The 22203-nt window shown below is 41.5% G+C and overlaps 2 protein-coding genes across 3 annotated transcripts; one reads left to right on the top strand and one right to left on the bottom strand.

Annotated features, from left to right (window-relative positions):
• Window positions 1-632: 632 nt before the first annotated feature.
• Window positions 633-4074, bottom strand: rbbp9 (retinoblastoma binding protein 9). 2 transcript variants are annotated; one of them, NM_001165246.1, is given in 6 exon segments: window positions 644-1233; window positions 2228-2313; window positions 2416-2521; window positions 2617-2659; window positions 3869-3880; window positions 3882-3986. In NM_001165246.1, coding segments are annotated over 6 exon segments (483 nt in total). In that variant the 5' UTR covers window positions 3894-3986; the 3' UTR covers window positions 644-1009.
• Window positions 4075-4868: 794 nt separating this feature from the next.
• LOC110493805 (gastrula zinc finger protein XlCGF26.1-like) lies at window positions 4869-13035 on the top strand. The gene is made up of 2 exons (XM_021568301.2): window positions 4869-5392; window positions 11086-13035. The coding sequence occupies exons 1-2, from the start codon at window positions 5113-5115 to the stop codon at window positions 12678-12680; spliced, it is 1875 nt and encodes a 624-aa protein (XP_021423976.2). The 5' UTR covers window positions 4869-5112; the 3' UTR covers window positions 12681-13035.
• Window positions 13036-22203: the final 9168 nt, after the last annotated feature.

The raw sequence follows: 22203 nt of genomic DNA, 5'->3' as shown, positions 1-22203 counted from the left end.
AGATGTAAGAGAAAAGCCACTAGCAAAGTCTCCACCCCATTAAATGGAAACTCTCAGCCAAACACCTTCAAACTAAAGCTGTCAGTGTAATGTATTTGCAATCAAAATGTGTCTGCAAGAACAGATCACTCGAGGCAACTCTTAAATAGACTGAGCGTTATGACTTTGCTACAAACCCTTGCTTACAGATTGAAGGATAGTGCTTCAGACAATCCAACACTTGTAATCTTGGAAGATTGTTGGGAACATGAAGTATCTCAGAGGGGTTTTGGCTCGGTGATTGGAAAAAGGGTAGAGGGGTATGCTATCAGGGATCTAGTAAGGCTGACTGGTATGTTCATGTCTGAAGGCCTTAGGTAGATCTCAATCTGATTGAAGAAAATGAGTGGTATGATGTAGATCATTTGGGTACACTAGATCACTGTAATCAGTTTTATTCCTGTTTGGCAATGTTGGATTGATGGGTCCCAATAGCATGTGTTTTTATACCGGAGTTCAATGTTAGCCTGTCCAAGCGATTACCCTAATGTTTGTCTGTAAATTCTGTTTGAGCGCAAGCACCAAGGCCACTGTTTGTCGCAGACTTTTTGTGCCAAAACCATCAACATAGTTAAGGGATGGAAAAAGATTACTTCTGTCTTTTCGCACAGCATTTTATTTGCAAGAAGCCAGTTTGATGGAAACTCAGGGCTGTCAGTAAAATGTGCATTTGTGGGTGAATCTTAATATATGCTGACCTCTTTCAACAAACTGCTGGAAACACAGGTGAATCAAAACTGGCGAGTCTTCCGAAGAGCACTCAAAGTAATGGAGCAAAAGATGAGCACATTGATGACATTGTGAACTACACTTGATAAATTGGAATCTCCATCATATCGTAATCATAAGGGTCCACATGAGGATTCCCCAGAGGGACAAAGAGTGAAGGGAGCAACTGAACAGATATTCGTAATTGGGCTATTGTCCTCATTGTGTGTCATATTCCAATGGCGGACAACTCTGCTGCTTTTTAAGCAGCTGCCCTCAGCTTTCGCACTGCGTCAATGAGCTCAGGGAATTGTGTGTTCTGGAAGTGTCCTCGGTCTGTGTACTTGTGCAGCACCGCTCCCAGGCCCTCGGCCACAGCTTGCTGCTCCTCCCAAGGCAGGAAGGGGTCATCCGTGGAGCCAAACTGAACGATGTGCCCAACGTTTCTTCTCATTTGCTCCCACTCCCATGGCCGGCTAAAATATCCTGAGTGAAGAGATGCACAGGGAGACATAACGGCGTGTTCCAAGCTGCCTACATTGCAGTCACATACTATCAGATCATTAAATTATATTGATGGGGTCTCTGCAATGTCAAGCACTACTTCCACATTTGCAGGGATCGGATACAGATCTGATTGGTCTCATATCTCTACAAATGAGGAAATGGAGTTGTACATTAAACCAATTACTTTACGATATGATAATCTGTACATCCCGACTGCAATATAGGCATACTGGGATACAGCCACTGTTTCAGTGACTTGTGGGGGATGGATAAACGAGTGGTCATTTACATTAAACTGGATTTAGGGACACTTGACTGCAGCTTTTCTGTGGTGCTCTTGTATCCCAATTCAGAAATGAACACTGGGCTAGTCTAAACACCTGGGCCCAGTTTTTCAGAATCAGAATGATCTGGATTCTGTAACTCCCTATTTTGCTTTCCAGGATCAGATCAACCTGGGTGATTTGGAGCCAGAAAATGGTTGGATATGTGTTATTCTGATCCAGACATTAAAGTCTTAACCTCACAGAATCTGTATTTTCAGTGCTTTGAATAGGCCTACACCTTGCCATGTACTGGACAGGCAATGTTACTACAGATGACTAAACTACATGAATAAAGATATTCATATAAATTATGGAGCTTGCTTCTCTTATCACTTGTAAGTACATGCTTTTATTTGACACTGCTCAATACAACTGCCCACATACCTATACTGCAGTCAATTTAACATAATGGAAATATTTAATGAAACCTTTTTTATTTCTCTGAAATGCCACTATTGTAATACCTTTCTAAATCTACCCTTCTAGTGAGATCAAAATGATCCAGATTTTCATCACTACACACCGAATGATCAGAATCAAAGTTTTGAAATACACAATGCAAATATGTAATCCAACCCGAATCCAATTAGAAAAGTGGCTGTCATAGTTAATTGGAAGTGACACTGGTAAGTAATCTGTAAACTCACCACTCTCTCTCTCATTCTCATCTCCCAGGTCAGAAGTATAGGCACCCACCAGAATGAGGCCAAACACGTTGTGTGTTTCTGCATACCTGCATGGTACCACAAAGTTAGGTAGAGTAACTTTCCAACAAACAAAAAAAGAAGAGTTTGCATGAGGAATATCCTCAAATTCTTTGTCATCACTATCCTACCTCATGGCTGCAGCAGCCCCAGAGCTGTGGCCAATGATGACAGTCTCCTCATCACATTGGAGCTCCTCCTGTATGAATGGCAACCATATGCTCTCTCTGGCTGTCACTAGAAAAAGACAGAATACAGTACGAGCACCTCACAGTAATGACATTGGAGGCCCAAAATGAAGGGGTTTAAATACTGAACTTCATTCTACATACCTGGGTCAGGCATGTTGCTCAACAGGCAGGTCATATCTGGAATCTACAGGACAGCAAGTTAACTATTAATACCAAATGAAGTATCTGTAAGTAAAGGTTGAAAATGGTTTTATACATAGATCATTAACCAATGTCAATTTCTATCATATTTAAGCAAATCACCAGGAAGTTCCCTTTGAATTCATTTCCCCTTCAATGTGTCATAACTTCATAAGTAGCAGAGCACCCACTGGAAATGTGATGTACTTGTAAAGTATATTGTTTTAAACAATGTCCAAAAATGTACAAAATCAAAAAGGGTACTTTTGAGACATTAATATTTTTAATGTTGAATAAATTCATTTGAAACATTTTATTTCAAAATCTAGGCATACTCCATCATACTCTTCCATCATATGGTGTAACTCTGTGTTGTTGTATGTGTCGAATTGCTATGCTTTATCTTGGCCAGGTCGCAGTTGCAAATGAGGACTTGTTCTCAACTAGCCTACCTAGTTAAATAAAGGTGAAATAAATAAAATAAAAATATAATTCTCAGAAATGATTTGGGGATACAAATGTAAAAAGCATATCAAACATTCTTCCTCCAAATGTTGTTTCTATGGAATCATTTCCAGAACAATCATAGACCATTTCTCTTCCATGCATTGCACTTGTCAATTAGAACCCTGTAAGGAGGATATCCTCCATCCAAAATGCAGGGCCCTAGCTTATAATGTGATATCTGAGGAATCTAGGCTAGTTTAAAATGTGATATGTGAGAAATATAGGCATTTGTGGCAATCTGTCACTGAATATAATAATTCATTATTTGGTGTGTATTAATACGCATGTGTGAATTTGATTATTATAAATGTTTTAATCCCAAGCTGTGGCTACAGCTGGCTAGCATGAGGATGAAAGGGGCAGTTTTTCAGGAAAATATAAGTAGATCTTCTCCATGTACCATATCTCGTAATGGCACACTGCTGTCTTAATGTAACCATGCTTGCGTTCCGACGCCCATGAGCTCAGTGTAAAGGTAGTCAGGTATCTTCTGGCAAAAGTAAAACAAGTGGTTCCTACAGTTTAAAGTTCATGAGGCATTGAAAAGTTATATTATTCTTGATGTATACATATTACTCTAAAATTCCAAAATGTATGTAACAAGCAGAGTAACCCATACATGAAACAGTTGTCAAAATCATAGGCGCCACAGTACGAGCATGCGGACGCGAGCTCTTTGACTTCCGCATACTTTAACAGTGCGCACCTTATTTATCTGTTTTTTGGCCCATCCATACCAATTGGACCGCTCTACATCTCCAGCTCCATTTCCTGGGACAATTATCGCTTTCGTTAGTGGCATTTTCTCTTATCCACGTTCTTCTGTCGATGTTGAATACACTTCCCTAAACAATGCTAACTGTGAGTAGTCATATGACTTTCATCAGTGCATGTTCGAGTGAGTCAATTTTGCGCAGCGAATGGTTGTGTTCCAGATAGGCCATATTAGAGGACTCAACCAGTTTTAGCATGTACATGGCCTTTGAGAGCTTCCACCATTGAAGGAGTTCGACTAAGTGCACCAGGCTATGGCCCGTGAACTGAACGTACAAAAGCAGTGAGGGAGGAGCACCCTTCTCAAATTGAACAGTAATCTGTGCGGTCATGTTGTCAACAAGGCAGCATGGTGTATCGTTCAGAAACATACAACATATCTTTTCCATAAAATATATGGCACAGATACAAAGATAAGACCTCTTTCCATCAAATGACAAAATAATTATATAATTCCATCACAAATTACCAAATATGTCAACCATACATTATGGTAGACATACAGTAGATCCAGAATACATTGGTATAGGTTCAAATAAACTAAAAAGTGCTGTATGTCAGCTATTCCTATGGAAGTTTAGTTGCTAATTGTTTGTGTCACATTTGGACTTGATTTTTGGGCTGTATTTATTTTTATTTAACTAGGCAAGTCAGTTAAAACAAATTCTTATTTTGAATGACAGACTAGGAACAGTGGGTTAACTGCCTTGTTCAGTGTACCATCGAATTTGCATTAATCAACACTTGCATATTTGCCTATATGTACGGAGTATGCTTCATAATGTCATATTAATCTTAGAAAAATAATTATTTGAAAGCAATATACTTTTCTGTCTGAAAATAAAACGATTTTCCTCAACTGCGTTATGCACTCCAGTCAGCAGATGGCGATGTGTGTCTTGTAGTGGACTGCACTGTTCTTTTGGCTGTTTCGAATACAACAACAGATCCCATATCTATCCTACATTGCCGAAACATTTAAGCTTTTTAGACCATTTTGGTAGACTAGTCTTGGTGTGTTTTAAATACACTTTTATCATATCTAGTAATTACCTCGTGATTTCATATGTTCATATTAATCAGCAAGCTGGAAAACACCTATAGGTTATCTTCAAACTAGATTAGCACTAGCCTAGTTGCTAATGATAGCTAGATAGTTAGCTAACATCCCCGAACATGAGCTCACTGAGCTACTTCCCCCCTGCTAACGAAGAGGATGTCTACTGGACAGAGACAGACGCTCTCGTGAAAAAGGAGAAGGAAGAGGAGGCTGTCACAGTAAAAACATTTTTTGAAGAATTTACAATGAAAGAAGAGGAAGACGCTTTCAGAGTGAACGAGGAGGAAGAGAATGAGGAGGATGCAGTGGTTGGCGTGAAAGAGGAGGAGGGTGAGATGACTGTCTCATTGAAAGAAGAGGAGGAGGGTGACAAAGAGGAGACTGGAAATCTTACCAGTGAGTACAGTCTTAAAACGGGGAGAGTCTTAAACTGATGTGTGATTTTAAAGTGTCATCCCACTGAAGTTATACACTTGAAAATGTTGTTCAGTACTGTAGGAATTGTTAAATCCACACGTGTGCATTTAGCTATTTGCCTCATGACTCCACGTACTTTGTTGACAATGCACTTTCTTGTTTACCCTACCGTGGGACAGACTGTTTGTTCCCACACTCGGGACTCTCAATTGGTTACACAGACTTTTAGCCTCCCATCCTATTCTAACCACCACTTGCCAGCTTTGGATTCATGTTATCTGATGAAATTGCTGTATAATATTATTTTAATGCACATTCAAATGCCATAAATCAACACTGCAGAGCTCTCCCTGTCCTCTGCCATGCCGTGATTGTATTACTGTGCATGTACACCCTGGCCCATCTACTGTTGCTATCCCAATTGTGCTCTGATATCTGTTTCACTGATTTCTGCTCTTGTGAAAGCATGGGTTTTCTGTACATTAACACTAGAAGCTTATTACCTAAAATGTATCAATTGGAAGTGTGGGTTCACAGCTCCAAACCAGATGTGTTGGTCATTACTGAGACGTGGTTAAGAAAGAGTGTTTTGAATACTGATGTTAACCTTTCTGGCTATAACCTTTTTCTGCAAGACAGATCTTCCAAAGGTAGGAAATGTCAATCTTTACCCAGGATCACCTAGAGTGCTCGCTTGTCTCCACCAAGTCTGTCCCCAAACAATTTGATTTGCAGGTTTTAAGCATTAAACTTTCAAATAGCTCATTGTTGACTGTTGCGGGTGTTATCGTCCTCCATCAGCACCGGCCTGTACCCTACCTACTCTAATCTCTCTTCTGGCCCCTTAAACTAAGTCTCAATTTGTCCTGCTACGTGACCTAAACTGGGACATGCTTAAACCACCTGACAAAGTCCTAAAGCAATGGGACTCCCTAAATCTTTCTCAGATTATTACCAATCCTACAAGGTATGATTCCAAACACACAGAAAAGGCTACTCTCCTCGATGTTATCCTCACAAATAATCATGATAGGTACCCTTCTGGTGTTTCTGTAATGACCTTAGTGATCACTGTTTTACAGCCTGTGTTCGTAATGGCTGCTTAGTGAAACGTCCTGTCCTGATTTGTCATACACGCTTGCTAAAAAACTTTAGTGAGCAAGCCTTCCTTCATTACCTGGCCTCTGTAAATTAGTATAGAATCAGCCTGATCCCCTCTGTCGAAGAAGCTTGGACCTTATTTTTTGATATCTTCAGTGATCTTGTTAACAAACACATCCTCATAAAGAAAATGAGAATTAAAAACAGGATCAGCCCCTTGTTCGACCGTAATCTTGCCGAGTTACTCCACCTCAAGAATTGCATTTGGCAAAAGGCTCGGCAAACGGAAACTCAGGCTGACTGGCTCTCGTTCAGACAAATGAGAAATAAGTGCACTCAGGCTATCTGGAAGGCCAAAGTGAGTTACTTTAAGGAGCAGTTCTCTTTCTGGGTTTAACCCCAAGAAATTATGGAAAACAATTAGACCTGGAGAATAAACCCTCCTCACAGCTGCCCATGTCCCTGAATGTTGATGTGGTTGTTACTGACAAGAAGCACATGGCTGAGCTCTTTAATCACCACTTCATTAAGTTAGGATTCCTATTTGACTCAGCCATGCCTCCTTGCCCGTCCAACATTTCTTAATCTCCCACCCCTTCTAGTGCGACAAGCCCCGATGCTCCTCCCTTTTTTTGCCCTGCCCCGCTTCAACGTTTCTCCCTGGAGACGGTTACTGAGTCCGAGGTGCAAAAGGAGCTCCTTAAACTTGACCCTAAAAAAACATCTGGGTCAGATTAAACTTTCTTCTTCAAGGTTGCTGCCACTATAATCACCAAGCCTATCTCTGGCCTTTTTTAACCTGTCTCTCCTCTCTGGGGAGGTTCCCATTGCTTGGAAGGCAGCCATGGTTAGTCCTTTATTTAAAGCGGGAGACCAAGCTGATCCTAACTGTTATAGGCCTATTTCTATTTTTGCCCTGTTTATCAAACGTGTTGGAAAAACTTGTCAATAATCAACTGACTGGCTTTCTTGATGTCTGTAGTATTCTCGCTGGTATGCAATCTGGTTTCCGCTCAGGTTATGGATGTGTCACTGCAATCTTAACGGTCCTCAATGATGTCACCTTTGCCCTTGATTCTAAGCAATGTTGTGCTGCTATTTTTATTGACTTGGCCAAAGCTTTTGATACGGTAGACCATTCCATTCTTGTGGGCTGGCTAAGGAGTATTGGTGTCTCTGGTATGCTAATGACCTCTCTCAAAGAGTGTATAAAGCCAGAACATCTGCTGACTCAGCCACTGCCTGTCACAAGGGTGTACCCCAAGGCTCGATCCTAGGCCCCACGCTCTTCTTAATTTACATCAACAACATAGCTCAGGCAGTAGGAACCGCTCTCATCCATTTATATACAGTTGATCTAGTCTTATACTCAACTGGCCACCCCCGGATTTTGTGATTTTGTGTAAATGCTCTACAACAAAGCTTTCTTAGTGTCCAACAAGCTTTCTCTGCCCTTGTTCTGAATACCTCCAAAACAAAGGTAATGCGGTTTGGTAAGAAGAATGCCCCTCTCCCCAAAGGTGTGATTACTACCACTGAAGGTTTAGAGCTTGAGGTAGTCACCTCATACAAGTACTTGGGAGTATGGCTGATGGTACACTGTCCTTCTCTCAGCACATATCAAAGCTGCAGGCTAGAAAACCTGCAGGCTTGGTTTCCTCTATCGTAATCACCCCAGCTGCCAAACTAAGCCTGATTCAGATGACCATCCTACCCATGCTAGATTACGGAGACATCATTTATAGATCGGCAGGTTAGGGTGCTCTCGAGCGGCTAGATGTTCTTTACCATTCTGCCATCAGATTTGCCACCAATGCTTCTTATAGGATATATCACTGTACTCTATACTCTTCTGTGAACTGGTCATCTCTGTATACCCGTCGCAAGACCCACTGGTTGATGCTTATTTATTAAATCCTCTTAGGCCTCACTCCCCCCTATCTGAGATATCTACTTCAGCCCTCATCCTCCACATACAACACCCGTTCTGCCAGTCACATTCTGTTAAAAGTCCCCAAAGCACACGCATCCCTTTGTCGCTTGTCTTTTTAGTTCGCTGCAGCTTGCGACTGGAACGTGCTGCAACAAACACTCAAACTTGACAGTTTTATCTCAATCTCTTCATTAAAGGACATAATAATGGACACACTTACTGACAGTTGTGGCAGCTTTGCGTGATGTATTGTTGTCTCTACCTTCTTGCCCTTTGTGCTGTTGTCTGTGCCCAACAATGTTTGTACCCCATGTTGTGCTGCTGCCGTGTTGTGTTGCTACTAGAGGTTGGCCGATTTAATTAGGGCCGATTTCAAGTTTTCATAACAATCGGAAATCGGTATTTTTGGACACCGATTTTGCCTCTTTTTAAAAAAAATTTTTTACACCTTTATTTAATCTTCCTATTTAAATAGGAAAGTCAGTTAAGAACACATTCTTATTTTCAATGACGGCCTAGGAACAGTGGGTTAACTGCCTCGTTCAGGGGCAGAACGACAGATTTTCACCTTGTCAGCTCGGGGGATTCCAATCTTGCAACCTTACAGTTAACTAGTCCAATGCAATAACGACCTGCCTCTCTCTCGTTGCACTCCACAAGGAGACTGCCTGTTAGAAGCGAATGCAGTAAGCCAAGGTAAGTTGCTAGCTAGTTAAACTTATCTTTTTAAAAAACAATCAATCAGTCAATCATAATCACTAGTTAACTACACATGGTTGATGATATTACTAGATATTATCTAGCATGTCCTGCGTTGCATATAATCTGACTGAGCATACAAGTATCTAAGTATCTGACTGAGCGGTGGTAGGCAGAAGCAACATATCAAGACATCAGTCAGGAAGTTAAAGCTTGGTCGCAAATGGTTCTTCCAAATGGACAATGACCTCAAGCATACTTCCAAAGTTGTGGCAAAATGTGGTTTAAGGACAACAAAGTCAAGGTATTGGAGTGGCCATCACAAAGCCCTAACTTCAATCCTATAGAAAATTTGTGGGCAGAACTGAAAAAGCGTGTGCAAGCAAGGAGGCCTACAAACCTGACTCAGTTACACCAGCTCTGTCAGGAGGAATGGGTCGAAATTCACCCACATTATTGTGGGAAGCTTGTGGAAGGCTACCTGAAACGTTTGACCCAAGTTAAACAATTTAAAGGCAATGTTACCAAATACTAATTGAATGTATGTAAACTTCTGACCCACTGGAAATGTGATAAAAGAAATAAAAGCTGAAATAAATAATTCTCTCTATTATTATCCTGACATTTCACATTCTTAAAATCAAGTGGTGATCCTAACTGACCTAAGGACAGAGCATTTCTACTAGGATTAAATGTCAGGATTTGTGAAATACTGAGTTTAAATGTATTTGGCTAAGGTGTATGTAAACTTCCGACTTCAACTGTAAATATATACTTGCAATTATTCTTGAATGAGGATTAGCATTTCAATGTATATAATTATAGACTGTGTGTAAAGAATCCATTTGTCTTTCCCGCTCTTTGTCATTCCCACCCCTTTCTTCTTGTCCACCAAGCACTCATATCGGTTTAGCCCACTAGGGTCTCTTTCCTATCATTGTTAGTAACCAATATCTTTGTTATTTGTTTATGTATTTCTGTGATTATTTAGTTAGTTAGTAAATAATTAATTGAGCCAATTGGTGTATGGATGATTCATAGCAGACGCTGGGTTCGTGCAGATAATCAACAATTTATGATCAGATGAGACTAACGAAGGTAATAATAATTCATTAATAGAAGACTAATTGATCAGATATTATAATATCTGAAGAGTTATATTCGGAAAATTATAGCTTTGTAATCTTAACATTTTCCATTGTCCCCCGACTTCCTCTTTAATAAAATGTACATGATTAGTTTAATCAGGTAATGATAATTACATAGAATTGATTTGATAAAGTAAGTCTTCACATATAATGATACGAAAGACAAGACGCTACCATGTTGTTGTCATGTTGCGTTGCTACCATGCTGTGTTGTCATGTGTTGCTGCCATGCTATGTTGTCGTCTTAGGTCTCTCTTTATGTAGTGTTGTCTCTCTTGTCATGATGCGTGTTTTGTCCTATATTTTTATTTAATTTTGTTTTGTTTTTAATCCCAGCCCCCATCCCTGCAGGAGGCCTTTTGGTAGGCCGTCATTGTAAATAAGAATTTGTTCTTAACTGACTTGCCTAGTTAAATAAAAACATAAAAATAAGATGTTTAGCCTATACCACCAAAGAGGGCTACCAACAAAATATTAACAATGGAACAAATGCGTCTTATGCCATAGATTTAAATATTGTAGTTATCAATATCCATTTCTGCTCAGCCTAAATACATGACATTTCATTAGAGAACGATTAGATTTGAAGCTCTACATCATTTGTTTTTGAAATCTCAATGGTGTTGATGGCCACCAAGTAAAACATTTAAAAAATGAACCTAAATGTTCTGAAACGACAGGTTATTGAGGGGATCTGATTTGGCTTGAACCTAATAGGAAGACGGATCTATCATGTGAAGGTTTCATTCAGGTCTCGCTGTTTAACTGAATACTCTGTTTGTCTTTGGCAGGAGAGAGACCAGACACTCGCTCTGAGAGTGGGAAGAGTCCTTCAGAGGAACCAGAAGCAGAGAAGCCCAAATCAGCTAGACCACATCAATGCTCCCACTGCGGAAATAGTTTTCCTTGTTTAGTGGACCTGAAAAGGCATAAGAGTATACACACAGGAGAAAAGCTTTACCTCTGCTCTCAGTGTGGAAAGAGCTTTTCAACTTCACAGTCATTACAATTGCACCAGAGAGTACACACAGGTGCAAAACCTTACCACTGCTCTGACTGTGGGATGAAGTTTGCGCTGTCAGGTAATTTGAAAAGACACCAACTGGCACACACAGGAAAGAAGTCTTACAGATGTGATCAATGTGGGAAGAGTTTTACTACATTCAACTCCCTGATAAACCATCAGCGAATACACACTGGAGAGAAACCTTACCACTGCTCCATCTGTGGGAAGAGTTTTAATCAGCCAAGCAACCTGAAATCACATCAGCGGAGACACTCAGGGCAGAAGCTTCACCACTGCTCAGATTGTGGAATGAATTTTACTACTTCTGGGGAATTAAAAAATCACCAGCAAAAACACACAGGTGAGAAACCTTACAGCTGCTCTGACTGTGGGAAGAGTTTTGCTAGATTAGATGGATTGATGGTACACCAGAGAATACACAGAGCAGAGAAACCTTTTATCTGTGATCAATGTGGAAAGACATTCACTCAGTCAGCACATCAGGCTATACACAAGAGAATACACACAGGGGAGAAGCCTTACCACTGCTCAGACTGCGGGATGAGTTTTACTAACTCAAGCCACTTGGCAGCACATCAGATAATACATACAGGAGAGATGCCTTATGGCTGTGATGAATGTGGGAAGAGATTTGTTCATTCAGGATCCCTGGCTAAACACAAGAAAACCCACACTGGAGAGAGGCCTTTCCATTGCTCTGAATGTGGGAAGTGTTTTGTTAGGTTGGCGCATTTAAAATTGCACCAAAGAACACACACAGGAGAGAAGCCTTACCACTGCTCTGACTGTGGGATGAGTTTTACTCAGGCAAGCAACCTTAACAGGCACCAGCGAACACACACAGGAGAGAAGCCTTACTACTGCTCTGACTGTGGGATGTGCTTTACTTTCTCAAAAACCCTGACCGTACACCAGAGAACACACACGGGAGAGAAGCCATATCACTGTTCTGACTGTGGGAAGAGATTCACTCAGTCAGGAACCCTGGTAAAACATAAGCGAATACACACTGGAGAAAAGCCTTACCACTGCTCAGACTGTGGGATGAGCTGTACTTCTTCTAAAGATTTAATAGTTCACCAACGAATACACACCGGAGAGAAGCCTTATGGTTGTGATCATTGTGGGAAGAGATTCACTCAGTCAGGAACCCTGGTTAAGCACAAGAGAATACACACAGGAGAGAAGCCTTACCACTGCTCTGACTGCGGGAAGGGATTTGCTCAATCTCAGCAGCTGAAATCACATCAGCGAACGCACACTGGAGAAAAGCCTTATTGTTGTGATCAATGTGGGAAGAGATTCACTCAGTCAAGAAGCCTGGCTGAACACAAGAGAAAACACAACACTTGTGGGTAACCTTCCCACTTTTGTTAGCTCAAGCAAGTTGATGGTAGACCAGCGGACACACATAGGAGAGAAGCCGTGCCTTGCTGTGACTGGTGGGAGTTTTGCTACCTTAAACTTTCTTAAAGTGCATCATTGTGGCCTTCATCGGTGTGATCTAATGCAGGGTTAACAAGGTGCCAGCCCTCTCAAAACTTGTCAGCCTTTAAGAGTTACAATATATTGAACATTGGGTAATAAACTGTATATGTACAGTTGAAGTCGGAAGTTTACATACACCTTAGCCAAATACATTTAAACTCAGTATTTCACAATTCCTGACATTTAATCCTAAAAATGCCCTGTCTTAGGTCAGTTAGGATCACCACTTTATTTTAAGAATGTGAAATGTCAGAATAATAAGTGAGTGATTTTATTTCAGCTTTTATTTCTTTCATCACATTTCCAATGGGTCAGAAGTTTACATACACTCAATTAGTATTTGGTAACATTGCCTTTAAATTGTTTAACTTGGGTCAAACATTTCGGGTAACCTTCCACAAGCTTCCCACAATTTTGGTGAATTTTGGCCAATTCCTCCTGAGAGAGCTGGTGTAACTGAGTCAGGTTTGTAGGCCTCCTTGCTCGCACACGCTTTTTCAGTTCTGCCCACACATTTTGAAGTGGACCAGTTCCTCCTGCAGCAAAGCACCCCCACAACATGATGCTACCACCCCCGTGCTTCACGGTTGGGATGGTGTTCTTCGGCTTGCAAGCCTCCCCCTTTTCCCTCCAAACATAACGATGGTCATTATGGCCAAACAGTTCTGTTGTTGTTTCATCATACGAAAAATACGAAAATCTCAAAAAATACGATCTTTGTCCCAATGTGCAGTTGCAAACCATAGTCTGGCTTTTTTATGGCGGTTTTGGAGCAGTGGCTTCTTCCTTGCTGAGCGGCATTTCAGCGGCAATTGACTCAAATGATGTCAATTAGCCTATCAGAAGCTTCTAAAGCCATGACATCATTTTCTGGAATTTTCCAAGCTGTTTAAAGGCACAGTCAACTCAGTGTATGTAAACTTTTGACCCACTGGAATTTTGATACAGTGAATTATAAGTGAAATAATCTGTCTGTAAACAATTGTTGGGAAAATGATTTGTGTCATGCACAAAGTAGTCCTAACCGAGTTGCCAAAACTATAGTTTGTTTACAATAAATTTGTGGAGTGGTTGAAAAACGAGTACTGTATGTAAACTTCCAGCTTCAACTGTATGTGTGTGTGTGTGTGTGTGTGTGTGTGTGTGTGTGTGTGTGTGTGTGTGTGTGTGTGTGTGTGTGTGTGTGTGTGTGTGTGTGGCGGGATTGTTTCACTCTCAGCGGGGTCGAGGAAACCGGAAACATCCGGTTTTCAGGTGAAAAACAGAATAGGCGTTTCTCCGACCCCGCTCAGGCATTTATTTTACAGCTGCTATGTTCGGTTAGTGTTGTTTAAAAGTTGTAGTAGTCTGTTTTTTTTCAGCGTTGCTTTTAATAGTTTTTATCAATAAATGGCCTCAGGCATTATTCAACTCTAGTGATATGGGTTGATGCTTGCTATTGTTGAGTGGAGTTCAGTCCCGATCAGATCCAGGATTACATGCCTGAAAGGGAATTTTAAATCCATGGGGCGGGGGCACAACTAGTATTGCTTTAGAGCCCTAATAAAACAAGGTAGATTGGTCCTACTGCTGTTCAAATGTGTAATGATGTGATCTATGTGACTTCAAAGAGGTCCAACCAACCTTTCGGTAAAGAATACAGTGATGAGTAATACAACTGTCTCCTGTGATTAAAAACGAAGGGCGCTATGAAAAACGGCACCAAAGGGTTTAAGAGTAGAGGCAGCTTCTCCGTTCAATAAAATAGCATTAACAACAGTATTGAAAGCTTTCGACAGGTCCACAAACAAAAGCACTGACAAGATCATAAACACATGAAGTGGTTGATGTAATGGTGCTATGGCCAGGCTTAAACCCAGACTGGTTTACCTTCAAAATACATTTGTTAGATAAAAAAATATAAAAGTTGTACATTTTACCAAGGATTCAAGAATCTTAGCTAGACAAGGAAGCCTTGAAATGGGGCGATAATTATTCAGATATCTACTATCCCCGCCCCTATGGATTGGCAGCACGAGCTGATTTCCAAAATGTTGGAATATTTCCTGATAACAATGTTGTATAAAAATGTGGGTTATTGAGCCAACAATGATGGGTGCTGCACACTTAAGCAGACCGGGATCCAATTGGTCTGTGGCATTCTTGTTGTCTGTTGCTAGCAAAGCATCCTGGACTTTTTCTGTAAATAGCCTAAAAGAAAGGCTGTTACTCTAATTTCTCTGATCAAGCTTCCCCTATCAGCATCCAGCCCAATATCATTGTGAATAGGCTTAGAGGTTATTTCAAACAGAGAGCCCGCTGAAATAAAAAATGGTGATACAGTAAAGAAATCAATGATGGTATTTTTGTCTGTAAGGAGTCCCGTGTCTGAATTCATTTGTTATGGCAGTTCGGAGGAAGAACCATTCAGGGATATGACAGTTTTCCAGAATTTAGCCGGGCTCCCATTGCAATCAGAAAGAGCGGTTACATAATAATCAGAGTTAGCCTTTCTGATTTTTGTCTTACGCAATGATTCCTCAGTTTCTTAAAAGCTTGCCAGCCTGTGCCTAAACCTGTGTTCCTGGCCTTGACCCAAGCATCTTGTCTTTTATGAATGACCTGATAATTCCGGAGTGTAACAGGCATTCAAACTCTTCATTTTATGAAGGGAGCATGATTATCCACAATAGTAGTAAAGACATCTGCAAAAAGGGCTGAAAGCTACATCAGGTTCAGGGATAGCTGAAATACAATCAAAGGTCACTAAAAGAAAGATCATGTAAAACAAAGCCTGTTCACTGACGTTTTGTGATGACAGGAGGCTTAGATTATCTGTATTCTCACATCTCTAACACAAACAACTGGGCAAGGGTAACTAATATCTTGGGCGAAAACATCAGTAGAAACATGGTTATAATAGCACAAAGATACCCGCTTCACTATGTACAGGAGTATCCAAAATGCAGCAGTAGCTGCTGTAGAAGTACACATCATTTGCGCCTACCGACACTCCCAGATCAGCTCGACATGAATGAGCACCACGAGGCTATCAAAGATTCTTACAGGCTTCATAGCTTAAACTTCCATAATTATAACTAATAGGCTACATTTCTGTCAAATTTGTGACACTACGCAATGAGCGTAACCTCCAGTGAGCCAAGCCGCCACTTCTCCAGGTGCGCAATATTTTCTGTGGGAGAGTTTCAGAAAAGCAAACTAACTCAAACAAAGTGTATATTCGTAGCCGATGTGAAATGTCCTACATGACAGTAGCCAATTTGAGTAAATGCCCATTCAGAAAGCAACACACACATACACTATAGCAAGAGAACAGGGAGGAGGTGAAAAAGTTGTCTGTGTTGTTTTCATAGTATTCACATCACTTTTACAGTAGCCTATCACTTCTTTTTGTAGGCTACACACGGTATTGGTCCTATACTACTACGACATACAAAATGTACAAAAATGTAGGCCTATATGGTACACAATAACGTTCTGACTAACTACTGTTCCCTGAAGGAGGGAAACGAGGTACAACATACTATGGGGGAGTCACACACTCGCAACTTCAGATGAAAGATATACAATCACGCCTGACAAGGCCAATGAAATCTGCACCTTGCTGGAAGTCTCGCCTTCCACAGGTGATAACCGTGAGACTCGGAATCCTTCCTTCAATTTAATACTGCTCTTCACCGAGCCCAGGAACGGGCAGTGCGGGGCCAAACAGGCATTGTACCTCGTTTCCCTTCAGGGAATAGTAGTTATAGTCATAACGTTATGTTCCTTTTCAATCAGTTTACTTCTATTCAACATACTATGAGGAAGTATAATCACCCCCCAAGCCAAACCCAACGAGAAACAGCCCATGGCGGACAACCCACACCTGACCTCACGGCGTGCTGCCTAGTGACCTTCCCTAGAATTATCAAAACAGACCAAAAGCTGGTCACATAACTGAATATCCTGGGTCCTTCAATGCACGTGCATGAAGCTCACACCGGACACAGGGCATGTAACCTCTGTTGCTCTTCAGCAAACGGAGGAGACATAGTTCAAAAGCTAAAGAGCTGTAGGACATAGCCATGACTTTCGAGGCGAAGGCCGCATCATAAAGGGGGAGAGAGAGACACAGCTGCATGTGAGCTCTTGCATTTTTCAAAATGTTTTTTTTTTAAACAAAAACATAGATTTGGAGTTAGATAAACTTGGATTTTTCGGCCAGGACATATACAGGATGCTTCCCTCCACAGCATAACCTTTAGTCACGATCAAAACCCCAAACCTACAAACTCATTTTGGACATAATTACCTGGAAGAATTATGTTGCATGTTACCCTGAGGGTCAGGTGTGGGGCTACACCAATGCCATGATTACTGTATATATGCGATAACCTTTGTATGCTTTCAATGAGCAATGATGGAAAAGTACTGGGTAAATGGAGTGTACTGCTTTAGTTCCCAGGCTGAGAACTGCCTGCACCTTCTGATAGTCACACAGGCTCAAGGCCAAGATAGTCTAGACATGTTTTTCTCATCTAAGATACTTTGTATCTCATCCAATCCAATGCAACAATGTTAAGGTATGATTGACGGTAGGTTGTATAAAGAGTGTTGTCTTCTGTTTCGACACACAGATCTTTACTATTGACTACTGAGATATTCTGTATCTGAATCTCTGTCTGCAATTGCATTTTATTACTAAAGATTTTATACCAAGGTTCCTGTGTCTGTGTCATCTATCTGGAAGACTGATTGTTAAAGGAAACTTACATCACCCCATGCAAAGGTACACCCAATAATTACTACTACCAAAAATGCCTTTTTCCAAGCTATACAGAGGGTGCTCTGGCAAACAAGCCGCGGAGGGTTCAGGACACCATCCAACCTGGAACTGAAACAGACCAGATACAACTTCAATTAGCACTGAGGTGTTGAATCCTTTGAGCCCAACAAATGGCAGGAGTCTCACAGGCTATCCACCCAAATCCAGAGGCCTTTGAAGCCCTCTCCCCCTGTTCAGAGATCATCCACTGGCATTGTCTACAAGAAATCTGCCTCCAGAAATAAAAGCTTCTCCCAAGTGGGTGTGACACCTACTCCTGTAGCCTGCTGCACTGCTGCTTGGATTCCACCTGGCGATCTGTTTACCGTCTGCCCTGTCCTGTCTCCCCCTGTCTGGTACAGGTACCCCCACCACACTCCCCCCTCTCTCCCGAGCTTTCGCTCGCCTCCAGCACACAGGCACTGTTGGGGCGAGTGACTCTGAACCCAAGTCATTATATATTTTTTCTTGTGCATTTTGCTATTTGCCTCATGACTCCTGCATGCTTTGTTGTCTATGAAATTTCTTGTTTACCCAACCGGGGGACAGACTATGTTTGTTCCCAACCTCGGGACTCTGACTCTCAATTGGTTATACAGACTAACCCCCTCTCGCCGGCTTTGGATTCATGTTACCTGATGAAATTTCTGTACAATATGATCTTGTTGCCATCTAATGCACATTCAAATGTCATAAATCAACACTGCAGAGCTCTCCCTGTCTTCTGCCATGCCTTGATTATATTACTGTTGATATCTGGAAATGTGCATGTACACCCTGGCCCATCTACTGTTGCTAACCCCAATTCTGACTTGTGCTCTGATATCTGCTTTACTGATTTCTGCTCTCGTAAAATCCTGGATATTCTGCACATTAACACTAGAAGTGTATTACCTAAAATGGATCAATTGAAAGTGTAGGTTTGCAGCTCTATTCCAGATGTGTTGGTCATTACCGAGACGTGGTTAAGAAAGAGTGTTTTGAATACTGATGTTAACCTTTCTGGCTGTAACCTTAACCTTCCAAAGATGGGAAGTGGCAATCTTTACCCAGGATCACCTAGTGCTCGTTTGTCTTCCTTGTGTTGCCATCTATTTTGTGAAGTGCACCAGTCCCTCCTGCAGCAAAGCACCCCTTCAACATGATGCTGCCACCCCCGTGCTTCACAGTTGGTATGGTGTTCTTCGGCTTGCAAGCATCCCCCTTTTCCTCCAAACATAATGATGGTCATTATGGCCAAACAGTTCTATTTTTGTTTCATCAGACCAGAGGACATTTCTCCAAAAAGTGCAATCTTTGTCCCATGTGCAGTTGCAAACCGTAGTCTGGCTTTATTATGGCGGTTTTGGAGCAGTGGCCTCTTCCTTGCTGAGCGGCCTTTCAGCTTATGTCGATGTAGGCCTCGTTTTACTGTGGATATAGATACTTTTGTACCTGTTTCCTCCAGCATCTTCACAAGGTCCTGTGCTGTTGTTCTGGGATTGATTTGCACTTTTTGCACCGAAGTACGTTCATCTCTAGGAGACAGAACGCGTCTCCTTCCTGAGCGGTATGACGGCTGCGTGGTCCCATTGTGTTTATACTTGCGTACTATTGTTTGTACAGATGAACGTGGTACCTTCAGGCATTTGGGAATTGCTCCTAAGAATGAACCAGACTTGTGGAGGTCTACAATTTTTTTTCTGAGGTCTTGGCTGATTTCTTTTGATTTTCCCATGATGTCAAGCAGAGGCACTGAGTTTGAGGTAGGCCTTGAAATACATCCACAGGTACTCCTCCAATTGACTCAAATGATGTTGATTAGCCTATCAGAAGCTTCTGATGCCATGACATAATTTTCTGGAATTTTCCAAGCTGTTTAAAGGCACAGTCAACTTAGTGTATGTAAGCTTCTGACCCACTGGAATTGTGATACAGTGAATTCTAAGTGAAATAATCTGTCTGTAAACGATTGTTGGAAAAATGACTTGTGTCATGCACAAAGTAGATGTCCTAACCGACTTGCCAAAAGTATAGTTTGTTAACAAGAAATTTGTGGAGTGCTTGAAAAACGAGTTTTAATGACCCCAACCTAAGGGTACTGTATGTAAACTTCCGACATCAACTGTACATTAGTAATGGAAAGGAAACAGACTCTTTGTTTAAGTATTAAAATACTCCTTTAGTAATACAATTGTAAGCAGAAGATGGTACAGAGTACAGTATAACAGTATATGAAGGTTCTCCCCAAGTGCTGCAAAATGTCTAAGACATCCTGTAACTCATATAGCCTCTCCCAGTCCTCATTGCGTGAGTTTCCCTGGCAACAACATTTTAATAAGTCTATCCTCCCCCTGACAGCAGCAACCATCTTATCAGCAATTAAAAGCTCAGAAGTGGGTTTGACCTTTCATCACAAGTATTGAGTCATAACAAGGTGAACGAGGGTAAGCATCTTCTGACAGTTGGCTGGTTTCATCAGGTCTGTGGCAGCCTTGTGTTCTCAGAAAACCAGATAACCATGGTGGGATCCCAGACATGAGTCCGAATGTAGACGCCTTCTGATAGTGTCTGAAGGTCACAATACTCAAAAACAGGTTTTAACACACACACACAGAGGTCTCCTGAAGAGGAGACCTTACAGTTTATCATAACACAATGTATTAACCCTTTAAAAGGTATGAGGCCTTGGTTTAACCCTCTTCATTCCCCCCTTTGAGGCCACTAGGCCTCAACAAAAGCAAAGCAACTCAAGCATAGTAATTATAAGAATCATCGGTGGCAGGGTAGCCTAGTGGTTAGCGCGTTGGACTAGTAACCGGAAGGTTGCAAGTTCAAACCTCCGAGCTGACAAGGTCGATCTGTCGTTCTGCCCCTGAACAGGCAGTTAACCACTAGGCCGTCATTGAAAATAAGAATTTGTTCTTAACTGACTTGCCTGGTTAAATAAAGGTAAAATAAAAAAATAAAAAAAGGTGCATTAGATTACAAGTGATCCTCAGGAGATTGAGGATAGAAATAAGGGTCTGGGGGATGAGGAACATGAAGCATAAACATGCCTGGCATAGCCTTATGAAGTACACATTTGCCAGCTTCACAGAATGTACAAGTGCAAATCAAGCACGGTGGCCAATAATGGGGACTAAAATGGAAAACAACTTAAATCCAAAATGTCCTAGTTTTATCTTTCTACAACCCAAACGGGAACCTGGAGTCTCATCCTGTGGGGGTGTAGGTGTCAGCCAACTGTGTTAATTCTTTCAAAATCTCTGTCATATTGTCAGAGGAGTCAGGGAGAAGCTTAACACATTCAGTGGGGGAAATAGAATTTAGGGCCCTGCAATATCCCCCTCCTTATCCAGGATGTTGTCTAATGCCAGGCTTGGCTGTAACAGCTTTAAGATTCTGAACATCAGTAGAAAGAAGGGCAAAACCAGCAATAGTCAGATTCATATGGGCCTGCATGGAGTAGGTGATGTTGTTAATCCAATCACCTACGACAATTGTTCCAAACAACTCACTCTGACTCTGAGGGTTTTTCAAAACAACTACATACGAACCACTAGGCGTGGCTCGTCTACTCAGATTTTGGACCATGTTTACCTATTGATTACTGGTTTTCAACTGGTTCCTATGGACCTCTATTCCTCCGAGCAGAGACTGCTGGTGCAGAATAAGAAGCACCAAAAACATTTACGTTAAAGGTTTACCTCAAGTTTTGTTTTTAACAATGTGACCATAGTGGTCATGTGTAACAACACCTGGGTCCATACCCCCTAATTGAGTTGCCTTTGTACAGCACAGCCCATGGGGGCTTAGGCTGCGAGATGCGTCCAGGAGAGTGACTAGTGCTCAGAGTTGGAAGGGTCGTATAAACAACAGCCCCATGGATACGACTTCCATCACAGAGCCATCAGCCCCAGTAGGTGAAGGCACTGGCGAAAACGCACTGTGTGACCCAGCCCAAATTCTGCTAAGGAGAGCCGAAACCCGGAAAGAAAAACGCGATACTTGAGTGAGTCTAGCTTGAGAGATGGAGTTACATAGCTCTTTATCTTATGAGCCCTAGAGACTGAATACAGGACAGTAGCATGGATGTGTGTAACATTCTTTGCCCCCTCAATTCCGCCGCCACCAGCCAAACGGCTGCAACAGCCAGTGGATCATGAGCATTCTGAGTTTGTAGACTCTGAGGTGCTTGCTGAGGGCACATACAGTTGAAGTTGGATGCATTTAAACTCAAATACATTTCAACTCAGTTTTTCACAATTCCTGACATTTAATCCTAGTAAAAATTCCATGTCTTAGGTCAGTTAGGACCACCACTTTATTTTAAGAATATGAAATGTCAATAATAGTAGAGTGATTTATTTCAACTTTTATTTTTTCCATCCTATTCCCAGTCAATCAGAAGTTTAAGTACACTCAATTAGTATTTGGTAGCATTGCCTTTAAATTGGTTAACTTGGGTCAAACGTTTCGGGTAGCCTTCCACAAGCTTCTCACAATATGTTGGGTGAATTTTGGCCCATTCCTCCTGACAGAGCTGGTGTAACTGAGTCTGGTTTGTAGGCCTCCTTGCTCGCACACGTTTTTTTTTCAGTTCTC

Source organism: Oncorhynchus mykiss, chromosome 17, assembly GCF_013265735.2.
Source record: "Oncorhynchus mykiss isolate Arlee chromosome 17, USDA_OmykA_1.1, whole genome shotgun sequence".
In the NCBI taxonomy this organism is placed as follows: domain Eukaryota; kingdom Metazoa; phylum Chordata; class Actinopteri; order Salmoniformes; family Salmonidae; genus Oncorhynchus; species Oncorhynchus mykiss.
Note: the sequence above shows the minus strand (reverse complement) of the source record. Positions and strands in the feature narration are given on the sequence as shown.